The 14,574-nt window shown below is 40.7% G+C and overlaps 2 protein-coding genes and 1 pseudogene across 2 annotated transcripts in view; 1 reads left to right on the forward strand and 2 right to left on the reverse strand.

Moving 5' to 3' along the window:
* Positions 1 to 2,566, reverse strand: LOC112399246 (14-3-3 protein epsilon pseudogene; annotated as a pseudogene).
* Positions 1 to 14,574, reverse strand: part of ACSM5 (acyl-CoA synthetase medium chain family member 5) — a gene marked incomplete at its 5' end in the record, with an annotated part of 89,460 nt that overhangs the window by 1,976 nt on the left and 72,910 nt on the right. The window lies entirely within an intron of this gene.
* LOC112399248 (acyl-coenzyme A synthetase ACSM1, mitochondrial) overlaps positions 2,565 to 14,574 on the forward strand; it is a 27,879-nt gene continuing 15,869 nt past the window's right edge. The window contains exons 1-2 of the mRNA XM_024744323.1: positions 2,565 to 2,829; positions 12,419 to 12,541. Coding sequence (XP_024600091.1) covers positions 2,565 to 2,829; positions 12,419 to 12,541 — 388 coding nt within the window. The remainder of the gene's footprint in view (positions 2,830 to 12,418; positions 12,542 to 14,574) is intronic.

Raw genomic sequence — 14,574 nt, forward strand, 5'->3', positions numbered from 1 at the left:
TTAAGAACTTTTGAAAACTGTTAAAAAACAAAAAACAGCAGGGCAGGAACCTAAATTCTGAGACCAAAGGTAAAAGTCAGATTTGGTGGTTCTCAGTGACAATGGGGGCATTTCCAAGAGGGGTGAAATGGGAAGGTGCAGGGTGGTCAGAGGTGGTTTCTCTTGTTGGCTTCTGTGTCTCACTGATTTTTCATCTTCCACATCCTGCAGCGCTTCTTTATCCTGCTCTTCACCATCACCCTTCATGTCTGAAGTCCATAGTGTCAGATTATCACATAACGATTGCATGATATGTGTGGAGTCCTTGTAGCTTTCTTCAATCAGTGTATCCAGTTCTGCAGCTGAATCATCAAAAGCTGCTTTTGCCAACCTGCAGGCATGGTCAGGGGAGTTAAGAATTTCATAGTAGAATACAGAAAAATTGAGAGCAAGACCTAAGTGAATGGGATGTGTTGGAAGTTCTGCCATTGCAATATCACTAGCAGCTTTGTAAGCCACTAGGCTGTTCTCTGCAGCCTCCTTCCTGTCGTCTCCTGTGGCAAATTCAGCCAGATACCTGCGGTAGTCCTCTTTGATTTTATAAGCAGAAAACCTTGCCCAGAATGTCCAGAAAACAGATTAACTTTAGCTCAGTCTCAACCATTTGCCAATATTCTCCCATCATTTTAGTTTGTTTTCTCCTCCCTTTTTTTTTTCTTTCTGTTCAATGCTGCTGATTATTCCCCAGGAAGCTCTCCTAGGTCCAATCACATTTTTATATGCAACAGATAGGAGGTTTCTTTCTTCAGTTGTCAACTCCACGTCCATCCCTGCTGCTTTCTTCATTGATTCCACCATTTTGTCGTATCGCCCAGCCTGCTCGGCTAGCTTCACCTGGTGCACCGGATCCTCCCAATCATCCACAGTGGCGGCGGCTCCCGCAGGGTCTGCGGGCCTTGGATGGAAGGGGATAGCTTCTCCGACACTCTCCCACAATTTCTTTTATTTTGTTTGATTGTTTCCTTGGCTTTTCCTTGTTTTTTTCACGGCCCTCTTCACTAGAAAGGAGCTCTTTGGGTAGGGACATTTTGTCAATTACCATTTACTTCCCAGAACCAAAATAAGGTCTGGAACATATTTGGTCAGTGAGCAAATGCATGAATGAGTGAACATGGGGACGTGTATTCATTTTGTTACTCTCAGTGAAACATTTGTACCAGTGATTCCTGAACAATTGTGGGTCACATTTTCCTTGAGAGTAGTGTGGACATAAACACACGTGACCGTGCTGCAGACAGCATCAAATGCTCTATTTTCCTTATGAAAAATTGCACCTCAGCCCATTAGCCTTAAATTGTCCAGGCTTCTTAGGGCAGAACATATGCATGCCTTTAAACGCTTTTGGGAAAAGGTGCGTGTGAAGTCGACTCAGCCCACGGAATACTTTTAACCCTGCAAAACAAAGGAAGCCTTTCCACTGCTCCTTGAGGGAGCCTACAGACTGGTTGAGACCCACAACTAAAATTATTTTAGAATAAGGTCCGTACTGCTCTCTCTGACACCAGCAACATGCACCAGGGTATTGGTTTGCTATCCTCATGCCCACTGCCAATCTGGGGATGGTAGGTGGTCAGTTTGAAACACCACAGCCTTCTCTTACGTCAAAGCAGCAAATTCTTGCTTCACCAAGTCTTCCTCTGGTTGTGAAGTGATGGAAGTTATTATTTGAAGGTAATAAAATTGGTTACTTGTGGGACTGATGGAAGTTACTTCATCCATCTGCCATCTCTTAAGCACTTTTCATGGAAAACATCAGCCAAGGATACACGCAGTAAGTTAATAACAGGTATGTAGCTTCCTCTAGGTTTGCATTCTGACCCTGTCATGTGTATGTCACCAAATGCCAACTTTTAAAATAAGCTCTCACAATCAAGATGGTGATGCTAGAGAAATTGTCTGGTATAAACTGAATTTCACATATTTAAAAATGACCAGAAATGTTTTTTTAAAAATGAAGAAGATGAAAGCGAAATGGAAAACTAGTGTAAAGAATGTGAAAGTTTGGTTTCACCGAAATATTTTCATGGTTAAAGCCAATCATCTGCCGTTTAGCATGTGTAAGTAGTAGTCTGTATTTATGCGGCCAGTGCTTACAGCAGTACAAATTATGCAAAGACATGCATAAATTCTACGTTTCATTCAACACTCAAAAAACCCAAAGATTGGGCTTCCCTGGTGGCGCAGTGGTTGAGAGTCAGCCTGCTGATGCAGGGGACATGGGTTCGTGCCCCGGTCCAGGAGAATCCCACATGCTGCAGAGCGGCTGGGCCCGTGAGCCATAGCCTCTGAGCCTGCGCGTCCGGAGCCTGTACTTTGCGACGGGAGAGGCCACAGCGGTGAGCAGGCCCGCGTACCGCAAAACAAAACAAAATAAAACCCAAAGATTTCTTTGTTTTCCAGCCCCTGTGGGTAAGACACGGCCTGGTAGAGGAAAGTCTTGGTTGGAGCGGTGCGCCAGCTGAGTGACCACCTCGTTGAGAATTTCCCAGGATGTTCCAAGAACGGCCAGGAGGGGGCGCGCGGTCATGGCTAACGGGCACGGGGCGGTTTCCCTCCATGCAGTGCGCAGCGAAAGCCGGCAGGGGGCGGGCGCACGCGTCTTCTCAGGCCAAAGGCGCCTCGGGGCAGGGCGGTCCCGGTTCCCGCCCCAAGGCCTCTGGCGCTGCTTCCGCAATGAGAACCGCAGCTCCTTTTCCAAAGGTTCCGTGTCTGATGGAGCGACTGCGGAGGCTCTGGACCAACCGCCGTGCGTAGAAAGCTTCCTCAGCTGGCTGAGCGCTGAGCGGAGAGGTTTGTGTGGCTTCCGGGACACTTGCGTTTTCCGGGCTGTTCCCGGTGTTTTATTCTTTACTTTCTTTAAGAATGTTTGAACAAGGATTATTTTTTTACTTTTTTTTTTTTTTTTTAGCGGTACGCAGGCCTCTCACTGCTGTGGCCTCTCCCGTTGCGGAGCACAGGCTCCAGACGCGCAGGCTCAGCGGCCATGGCTCACGGGCGCAGCCGCTCCGCGGCATGTGGGATCTTCCTGGACCGGGGCACGAACCCATCTCCCCTACATCTGCAGGCGGACTCTCAACCACTGCGCCACCAGGGAAGCCCTGAACAAGGATTATTGACTGAAGTATCCGTTGGTTGAGGGCTTGACGACCCTAAATCGGAGCTGCAGTGGCTTGTTTCCTTGTTTCTGTACAGATTCGAGGATGTTTCTGGGGAGAAATCCCAGCACGAGCTCAGAAGAAGGGGAGATTCCGTTGAGTGGGACGTGAACACACTCAATACTCAATATCGGGACCTTCGAGGAGAATGAGCTGAGGACCCGCTTACCGAGTCATGTTGGAACCAGAACTCCAGGTAAAGGCGAAAACGCACTCCAGTGCATACATGCTTTCACTAATTTTTAATGGCTCTAGTTTTCCAACAGCGTTGAAGTAGCTGAAAACTATGGAGAACCTGACAAGTAAGTGTAATAAAACGTACGTTATTTTAAACTTAAATATTTAATATATACCCAAAGCAGAATTTATTATAATTTTACTGTCTTTATTAAAAGCAAGGTCACTAATAATGTTTTAAGAATATACTTGTTAGGTTGTCTCCTTTTCAATTGAGAGACTTGCTGTGTTTTATAATTTCTCATGCTATGACGATCTTAAATAATTTTGAATGATTTCAGCTTACTAAAACCTCATTCACAGGACCCCACTGTTACTTATTGTTAATTAAATGATCAAGACCACATTACAATTGGTTAATATGGCACTAAGCAAAATCTGTGCATGAGTTTTAGAAGCAGCAGCATGATGGTGTTTTAAAGTATGTGAACATTGATGCTTACCTTCATACATTTCCAATTTCTATATTTTTCTTTTTTGTGTATTTTCTTTTTGTTGTTAAATTTATTTTTATTTATTTTTGGCTGCGTTGGGTCTTCGTTGCAGTGCGCGGGCTTCTCATTGCAGTGGCTTCTCTTGTTGTGGAGCACGGGCTCTAGGCACGTGGGCTTCAGTAGTTGCAGCACGTGGGCTCAGTAGTTGTGGCGCACGGGCTTAGTTGCTCCGCAGCATGTGGGATCTTCCTGGACCAGGGCTCGAACCTGTGTCCCCTGCATTGGCAGGTGGATTCTTAACCACTGCGCCACCGGGGAAGTCCCTCTTTTTTGCGTATTTTCTAATTCAGATATTATATTCATATGTCTTCCTACATTTTACCTTCATCACCCATACATTCAAGGCTTGTTTCATTTGCTGTAAGAAAGGAGATAGGCCTTGTACTGAGCATGTGGCTTTATTTAATATCAGAATTGGTTTTTATATATCTTTATTAACTTTCAACTGAGTTGAAAATATCATCCTGTAATGACAAGTTACATATATAATCTACTCTCATTGCATCAGGATGATTTGATTTCATCGTAGTGTATTTCTTCATTTGATGTTTTATGTGTATGTACTTATTGAATATATGTATAGCAGACATGAGACTATCCCACCAGTTCATCGAATTTGAAAAAGGGGAGGTATTTTTTCTTCTTATATTCTCAATATTTTCCGGGTCTAACCTAACTTCCTGGTAGCATTTAAAATTCCTTTTGAATTTTATTACATAAATAAGGGCCATATCTCCATCCATCATTAGCTATATGGTTAGGTGTATCAGCAGTATAATAACCTATAATTCCGGGCTTCCCTGGTGGCGCAGTGGTTGAGAGCCCGCCTGCCGATGCAGGGGACACGGGTTCGTGCCCTGGTCCGGGAAGATCCCACATGCCGCAAAGCGGCTGGGCCCGTGAGGCATGGCCGCTGAGCTTGCGCGTCCGGAGCCTGTGCTCCGCAACGGGAGAGGCCACAACAGCGAGAGGCCCGCGTACCGCAAAAAAAAAAAACAAACCTATAATTCCTCTTAACTGAGAAACATTCTGAGCTTTCAGTATATTCTTATGATCTCCTAAGAAGTAAATTAGTTATTGCATGAAACTTATCAAAATCTAAGTCACTCAGATAAAATATTCTTTTATTCCTTAAATTGATTTTATCACTTGCTGGAAAACATCATCTAGTAAATTATGAGTTTGAATAATTCTTTTAAACCCTTCTGTTTTAGAAAAGACCATGGTGTGAAACTGTATCTTTGGGGTAACCAATTCTATTTATGTTCAATCAGTGAGCCAAAGATGGCTCTGGTGTATTGGCGGGCTGGTATCCCCCGTTAGCTCAAAAGCCTCCTGGTGCTAAACTCAAATTTTTATACACTGAGTTTTTTAAAACATAGCCTCAGTAAGGGAGTTTTAGTCATTTATGTTGTTCCTGATTTTCATATCCCGTGAAACTGTACCCAACATCTGCTAATTGTAGGTAAGTTCAACCCTGTAGCTCTGTAAAACCCCAAGCTACTGCTGCCCTTCTGAGTGCTCTGAGACTCCCAGCCTGGCTGCGCAGGGACCTAATTTAGGCACATCAGCTTCCTTTCCAGTTCCCCTCTTCCCAGAGAGATGCCTGGCCGCCTTCTGCTTCTGGGTAGCAGCCATGGGAAGGTCTCCTGCTGTGATGGACTTCTCTTCATGCAAACCTTGTCAGAGTTGCCCACATGAAGCTTGTTGTATGCTACTGCCACCTCATGGTCACTTCTTTCTCCTTCAGCCTGAAACCCCTCAAACTCACTGTACATTCTGCCAATCTTTGAATATCTCTTTGAATTGGAAATATTTGATTCTGTTTGTTACTGCTGAAAGGTATTCATGGGAACAAAATAAAAACAAGGATTATTCAGAACTGAGCCAGTCACAATGAATCACTTGGCTGTTTGTTCCTTTTTTGAAAATGTTCAGCCATGGTGTGAAATACACTCTCTAAAATCTCAATATCGTCTACCATCCATGGTGACCAACTTTACGGAGACACTTTAAAACCAGAAAACCACATAATTGTATAATACACAATATAATGTTGTTTGCATATATATTATTTTAACATAAAATAGGTAAAATGGATGTTTCTGTGAATTATATATTATTGTGTAGTACTTGATCTAATGTATACATAATGGCAGCATAAATGCTAGTATTTAAATAAAACGGGTACAATGAGAGTAGTTGTGTCAATTACTAGTTACTAAAGATAAAACAATGATTATTAAAAACTTAATTTTATAATAGATTTATTTTTTAAATTAAATTAAATTTTTCTTTTTGGCCGCATCGCATGGCATGTGGGATCTTAGTTCCCTGATCGGGGATCAAACCTGTGCCCCCTGCAGTGGAAGCATGGAGTCCTAACCACTGGACTGTCAGGGAATTCCCTATAATAGGTTTAGATTTGTGAGAAAAAAAAAAAAATTGTGAAGACAGTATTGAGAGTTTCCACATGCCTAAGACTCAGTTCGACCTAATTGTGAATGTCATAACACTTGGTACCTTGTCACAATTAATATCCAAAACTGATACAATATTATTAACTAAAGTCCACATGTTACTTAGATTTGCTTGGGTGGGTTTTAACTTTTTCTGTTCCAGGGCCCAGCCCAGCTGGCACATTGTATTTAGTCCTCATGTCTCCTTAGGCTCCACTTGGCTCTGACAGTTTCTCAGACTTGGCATATTTTTCATAATCTGGAAGGTTTTGAGGAGTATTGGTCATGTATTTTGTATAACTGTCCTAGTTGGTATATATCTTATGATATTTCAGATGTTTAGACTGGGGTTATTTTCCGGGGCAAGGAGGGGTGAAGATCAGGAGGCAAAATGTCTTTCTTATCACTTCATCTCTAGGGTGTTTACTTTCGAGATGACTTGTTGATGTTGCCTTTAATCACCTGGCTGAGGCAGTGTTGGTCTGGTTTTTCCTCTGTCCACAGTGTACCTTCTCTTTGATTAAATCACTATGTGCACATCGTGAGGAGTGGGAAGTTATGTTTCTTGTCTTTGAGGACTGAGTATCTATGTAATCGTGCAGATTTTTTCTCTATGGAAAATGTTTATTTCTCTCCATATGGACTCCTTGAAATTTCTTTTATGTTTTCTAGAATAGTGCAGTACATCTTTATATGTTTTCTTGCTCAAATCGTTCCAGCTTTAGCCATTGGGTTCTCTTTCAGGTAGCTCCAGTGTCCTGCTTGTGCACCCTGTCTTTGTTGTTTTGTTTGTTGGTTTTTGAGAACTACCTTACTTCCTGGCACTAAGGAAAGTTGCTGTGCACTCACTTTGCATATCCTGCTTCAGTCTTAGTATCAGCCAGTTCTTCAAAGTGCCCTTGTTTCTCCTTTTGGAGAATGGTATTTAAAACCTAAATCAGGGAGTTCGGTGTGCTCATCGCTACTAAGGTGTTCTTGATTCTTCGCCATCTCAGCAGGCAGTGCAAAGAAGAGTGTGTCTATATACTAATCTGTGTATATGCACGTAACAACCACTATCTGTATGGAACAAGTTGAATGCATATGATGGCAAACATGAATTCATACAGATGACTCCACCTCTAACCTATTACCGTATGGATGATCCTAGCCTTTTCCATATAAGAGGGTGTGGAGACAAGGGAACCCTCTTACACTGTTGGTGGGAATTTAAACTGATACAGCCGCTATGGAGAACAGTATGGTAGTTCCTTAAAAAACTATAAATAGAACTACCATGTGACCCAGCAATCCCACTCCTGGGCATACACTCAGAGAAAACCATTATTCAAAAAGATACACGCACCCCAATATTCATTGCAGCGCTATTTACAATAGCCAGGACATGGAAGCAACCTAAATGTCCATCGACAGAGGAATGGATAAAGAAGATGTGGTACATATATACTATGGAATATTACTCAGCCATAAAAAGTAATGAAATTGTGTCATTTGCAGAGACGTGGATGGACCTAGAGACTGTCATACAAAATGAAGTAAGTCAGAAAGAGAAAAACAAATATTGTATATTAACACATATATGTGGAATCTAGAAAAATGGTATAGATGATCTCATTTGCAAAGCAGATGTCTCTGTCTTTGCAAAGCAAAGTCTCTGTCTCTTGTCGATTTTGTGGCATCTTTATAGTTTCTTGGGAACTCTGTAGAATGTTGCAGAGTTTTGTTTTTTGTTGTTGTTGTTGCTGAGTTTTTAAGGACAGGAGGCTTCGAAGTGAGGGTGAGAAGGGCAACTGGGATGGGAAAGAAAATAGGAGAACTTCAAATTATCTGTACTTTTTATTCATTCTTTAAAACTATTTTTGATAGAGAAAGCGCGGGCTTTCTCTAGTTGTGGCGAGCGGGCGCTACTCTTTGTTGCGGTGTGTGGACTTCTCATCGCGGTGGCTTCTCTTGTTGCAGAGCACGGTCTCTAGAGACAGATGTAGAGAACAAACGTATGGATACCAAGGAGGAAATGGGGGGCCTGGGATGAATTGGGAGATTGGGATTCACATACATACACTACTATTTATAAAACAGATAACTAATAAGAACCTATAGTATAGCACAGGGAACTTTACTCAGTGGTCTGTGGTGACCTAAATGGGAAGGAAATCCAGAAGAGAGGGGATATATGTATATGTATGGCCGATTTACTTTGCTGTGCAGCAGAAACTGACACAGCAGTGTAAAGCAACTATACTCCAATAAAAAAAATAAATAAAAGTTTAATTTGAAAAATGAACCAAATTACATTTGCAGTATAAAGCCGAAAAGTGGGGCTTGGTCAAGCCTTGCCCTGAGCTTTCAGTTCAAGGAGACAGATATTTAGGATTTCCCAGGTATCTCGTCTTGTCCATATAATTTCTTATATGCCCTTCATTCTTATGGAACCTGCAATTTTTGGGGGAAAGAAACTTGAATATATATAATACAACAGTACCCTCACTGAGAACATAGTGAAAAGATGCCTAGTTCCTTTGTTCTCCATTTCTTCATGCTTAAGTGTCTACAGAGAGTCTTGTCATTCAGGGCAGGTCTAAAATATAGTGTATTAATAGAAAATTTGAGGTAAATTTCACAGTAAAAATAAGTTTGACTCAGTAAGTCATGCATACAGTGAATGGTAGACCCACAAATAGTATTTCTTGGGCAGCTTTCAAGGGGCAAAAATCTTGAGGTAACTTTGTATCTTCCCCAAATTCTACTTTAAAGACTTGATTTTGCTGTACATTTACTTAGATCTTTCTAACTAGCTCCATGAGAGAAATTTGATGCACATTTTTTTTTCCAGTGAAAGAAAATTATCCTCACTGAGTCATGCATGTAGTGAATTCTATAACAGAGTTGTAGCACTAGGTTTTCTAAGTCTCCATTGACCTGAAAAAGCCTCACTTTTCAGCAGGGAAAATCTGTACCTTTTTTCTGGTTAGAGGGAAAGTTTTGTTTCTACATTAGATAAATAGTTGTTTGTGATAAGCTGCTTGAAAATAATTGTATGGTTTTTCTGGAAAAGCTGTTTTTACTCAGAGTTTCATGCATACAGTGAATGCTAGGCCCAGAACACCAGTGTTTCCAAGATGGCTTTGAAGCTCAAAATCTTAGCTTTCAAACCCGGTAAGGATGTATCTTCCCCAGTTCTGCATTAAAGATTTGACTGAACCATATATTTATGTAGATGTTTCTTACAAGCTACTTACTTAGCTTTTAGAGAAATAACCCATGGCATTTTTGGAGTTATGACCCTCAAAAATTGTTTGTTTAAATTGAGGATTCCTTTTATCTTGAAAAAGTCACCCCAAATGTGTAAATTTCAATTTGAAAGTCACATGAGTTCAAAGTCTCTGTCTCTTGTCGATTTTGTGGCATCTTTATAGTTTCTTGGGAACTCTGTAGAATGTTGCAGAGTTTTGTTTTTTGTTGTTGTTGTTGCTGAGTTTTTAAGGACAGGAGGCTTCGAAGTGAGGGTGAGAAGGGCAACTGGGATGGGAAAGAAAATAGGAGAACTTCAAATTATCTGTACTTTTTATTCATTCTTTAAAACTATTTTTGATATTTGTATGATGCACATAAATACATATGTATAATTTATAAATAAATAAACGTGTATTGGGGAGTGTGTTAAAAAATATTTTACTGAGGGGTGTACATATTCAATCGGGATACCACTACCTTAGGGAATCACTTCACTGCTGAATGACTTTATTAACTTGAGAATAATATATAATAACTTGAAAACAAAACAAATGAACACACAAACAAAACAGAAACAGACTGATAGATACAGAGAACAAACTGGTGGTTGCCAGAGGGGATGAGGGTTGGTGAGGGATGAAAAAAACAGGTGAACAGAATTATAGGTACAAACTTCCAGATATAAAATAAGTCACAGGGATGTAATGTACAGATAGGAAATATAGTCAAAATATTGTAACAACTTTGTATGGTGATGATGTTAACTGGTCTTATTATGTTGATCATTTTATCTTTTTTTTCATCTTATCATTTTTTAAAATTAATAATTATTTATTTGGCTGCGTTGGGCCTTCGTCGCTGCGCGCGGGCTTTCTCTAGTTGCGGCGAGCGGGCGCTACTCTTTGTTGCGGTGTGCGGACTCCTCATCGCGGTGGCTTCTCTTGTTGCAGAGCACGGTCTCTAGGCACGTGGGCTCAGTAGTTGTGACTCGCAGGCTCTAGAGCACAGGCTCAGTAGTTGTGGCACATGGGCTTAGTTGCTCCACGGCATGTGGGATCTTCCCGGACCAGGGTTCGAACCTGTGTCCCCTGCACTGGCAGGTGGATTCTTAACCACTGCACCACCAGGGAAATCCTGATTGTTTAATTATGTATAAAAATATCAGTTCACTGTGGTACACCTGAACCTAATATAATATTGTATGTTAATTACAAATCAATAATAAAATAAAATAAAATATCCACCAGAATGTGAATATACTGTGATATACTCATGTCCTGGAGTCCACTAAAATTCACCAGAGTTTTATGTTTGTCCTAGTCGAGAAACATAATCTGCTAATCAAATAGCAAAACTTTTTCACAATCTGGATTTATCACTGTTGAAGGGAATATCATTTTTCACTGACACATTCCAAATTTTTTTTTTGTATTTGAAGATTATTTATTTATTTATTTACATCTTTATTGGAGTATAATTGCTTTGCAATGTTGTGTTTCTGCTGTACAACAAAGTGAATCAGCTATATGTATACATATATCCCCATATCCCCTCCCTCTTGAGCCTCCCTCCCACCCTCCCCAAAATTTTAAATCTAGCAGATTGATCATTCTGAACACATTATCTTTCTCCTATAGTGAGAATGATTTTGATCACATCTCCTTACTCAATGCCCATCCTATGATCTCTTTACCTTCTCCAGGCTCCGGAATGAGTGATGTTGGGAACCCATACTTTTAGGGAAAATCTATGACTTACCCAAAGTACAGAATCTGCCTCTCTTCCCTTCACTCCATCTCCTTCTCCATTTGGCTTGTATACAGAAATCACAATATTAAGCCAGTACGTTTCAGACGGGCTTACTGTACCTACAGGCATACTCATTTTATTGTTTCACTTTATTGAGCTTCACAGATATTGTGGTTTTTACAAATTGAGGGGTTTGGGCAACCCTGCGTTGTTAGATGATGGTTAGCATTTTTTAGCAATAAAGTATTTTTAAATTAAGGTATGTACTATTTGAAAGATGTATTGCTACTGCACACAATAGATTACAGTATAGTGTAAACATAACTTTTATATGCACTGGGAAACTGAGAAGAATTTGTGTGACTGTGTTGTGATATTTGCTTTATTGCTGTGGTCTGGAACTGAACCTGCAATATCTCCAAGATGTGCCTGCACAAGGAAATCACGGACTCTTGTTTTTTTCATGATGAGATAAAAATAGACTATCTCATTCTTCCTGTCTTTGTCTAGTTAAAGCCTTTAAGATGCGCCAGTAACCTTCAGAACCAAGAAGTAATGATTGTCAAGTCCCTGTGACCCAGTAAATATTGTGTATAACTTCCCTGGATAATCATTAGCTCTAGAGAATTCACAGACTAACTAACTTGTGTATGTGTTGATGGCATAAGTTGCCCCCGGATTGCTGCAATTATCTGTAGATAGAAGGAGAAACTTACCCTGAAAAAGGATAGTCATCTCACTTGCATTCAGTATTATTTCAACATCAGGTTCAAGTTGTGAAATATCAGAAGGGGTGGTCATTATATCACATGATAAAAACTTTGGACTTTATCTGGACAGTAATGAACTCAGTCAACAATTTATTTCTAGGGTGGGTGGGTGTTTATATGTGTGTGTTTATCTGCCACAGGGCAGTAAAGTATATACTGAACTTAAAATCTGAAGACCCAATTTCAAATTCTGGCAGTGCCACTTACAGCCCTTGAGCAAGTCTCTTAACTTCTCTGACACTTCTTTTCCTTTACTGCAAAATGAGGATGGTGATGTCGAGAGAGAGAGAGATCCCGCTGTGGCTTCTACCCTGCCCCTCAGTACCTGCGCTGCCAGTCTTTGTCGGGAGCTGGAGCCGCAAGATGGAATGACTACGATACACCTGAGGAATTTAACTTTGCAAGTGAATTTTTTTTCTGTTATTTGTCTTCATAAAGTCCTTATTAGTTCACACATCAACCCCTGGAGATTATCACCATGTAAATATTTGCCCAGGGAATTCCACCTTTTTGTTGGGTCATTGTCAATTCCTCCATATCTCCAAACTTCTCCTACCCCCAGCATCTCCACCCAATTTACATTCATTCTCACAACCGTTCTGATCTGTCTGTTTCTACTTTTCCAATTGCCTTGATCATGACCAGTGTCTCTCTAGTGACGTATGGTGTCTGACACCTAGCAATCCCTCAGTACACCTTTGTGGAATACATTAATTTTGAAACTTGCCTTATGAGCACTGTATGGATTGATGTTGCTCCCATGGAAGACCTTCTAGAGGGCACGCCACCGTAGTCCAGTCTGGCTTTCTGGGCCTCCCCTTACAACTTAACAAGCATCATTCAGAAACGGATCTGTAGCCTAATCAACAACACAACCCAAACCATAACAAATAGAATTGATTTTGACTCAATTTTCCACACATTTTACTTACTAAAAATGTTAAGTTAGAAATCCAACATTTAATGTAACTTTTTTTAGCATAATCCAGGCAACATACGTCCAGGGGTGGAATATAGTCACTCATTCAGGCCACCAATTTACAACCCCTGACTATCCTTGGGAATTAAACCCTATATTACTCTAGGCTCCAAGGATACTACACTCCAATTGATTCATGGAGCAGCCTCCCAAATCTATTCATGAGAGGTCATGTTCATGTCCAAAATCATTCATTCTGTCTCTTCGATACTGCATTCATTCATTCAGTTAGGATTTAATGTGCCAAACACTATTCTAGATTAGATAGGGATAGAAAAGTAAGCAACGTACAATGCTCCATCTTTCCTCTTTTGATAGTGTGATCCACTTCTTGTCTCAGGAGAGATGAGTACAGCATCTGTGACATTGACTTCTGTTTGTTTGGGCAAAAATCATGGCAGGAGCAAATTCTTCTTACCACCTTCTGATGTGATTTAGTAATAAATATTGCTCAATAAGTGTAGTGTCTGATATGTGTATTGTCACACCAGCTTTTTGTTTTTACTTCCATTTATATGGAATACTTTTTTCCATCCCCCGACTTTTTCAGTCTGTGTGTGACTTTAGATCTGAAGTGAGCCTCTTGTAGGCAGGATATAATGGGTCTTGTTTTTTTTTTATCCATTTAGCTACTCTATGTCTTTTGATTGGAATACTAATCCATTTATATTTAAAATAATTATTGATAAGTATGTAGTTATTGCCATTTTGTTGTTTTCTGATTGTTTTTGTAGTTCCTTTTTTGTTCCTTTCTTCTTTTTTTCCTCTCTTCCCTTGTGATTTGATGACCATGTTTAGTATTATGCTTGAATTTCTTTCACTTTTCTGTGTGTGTACCTATTATAGGTTTTTGGTTTGTGGTTATCATGACATATATATATATAATTTTTTTTTAAGTTGATGATCTCTTAAGGTCAAATGCGTTCTAACCACCCTACCTTTTTACTGTTCCTCCCCATGTTTGTTGTTTTTGATGACATATTTTACATATTTTTCTTTTGCATATCCATTAACTACTTATCGTGGGTATAGATGATTTTATTACTTTTGCTTTTTTTTTTTTTTTTTTTTTTTGTTGAGGAGCGCAGGCTCTGGATGCACAGGCTCAGCGGCCATGGCTCACAGGCCCAGCTGCTCCACAGCATGTGGGATCTTCCCAGACCGGGGCACGAACCTGTGTCCCCTGCATCGCCAGGCAGACTCTCAACCACTGAGCCACCAGGGAAGCCCTACTTTTGCTCTTTAACATTCCTACATAAGTGGTTCCTTATCTTGGAGAAGTGGCCTAATGTAGGAAATGTCCTATGGACCCAGCAGCACGCTCCCCTCTGGTCACCAGAGTTATATGCTCTAGGGTTGAATGCTCTATGGTTCCCCCCTCTATGGGCTATGTGGGCCCTTCTGTCGTGGCATGGCCAACTACCGTGGGTGCACTGGTAGTCATGGCTGGCCCCCAGA

Source organism: Neophocaena asiaeorientalis, unplaced genomic scaffold, assembly GCF_003031525.2.
Source record: "Neophocaena asiaeorientalis asiaeorientalis breed wild unplaced genomic scaffold, Neophocaena_asiaeorientalis_V1.1 scaffold91, whole genome shotgun sequence".
In the NCBI taxonomy this organism is placed as follows: domain Eukaryota; kingdom Metazoa; phylum Chordata; class Mammalia; order Artiodactyla; family Phocoenidae; genus Neophocaena; species Neophocaena asiaeorientalis.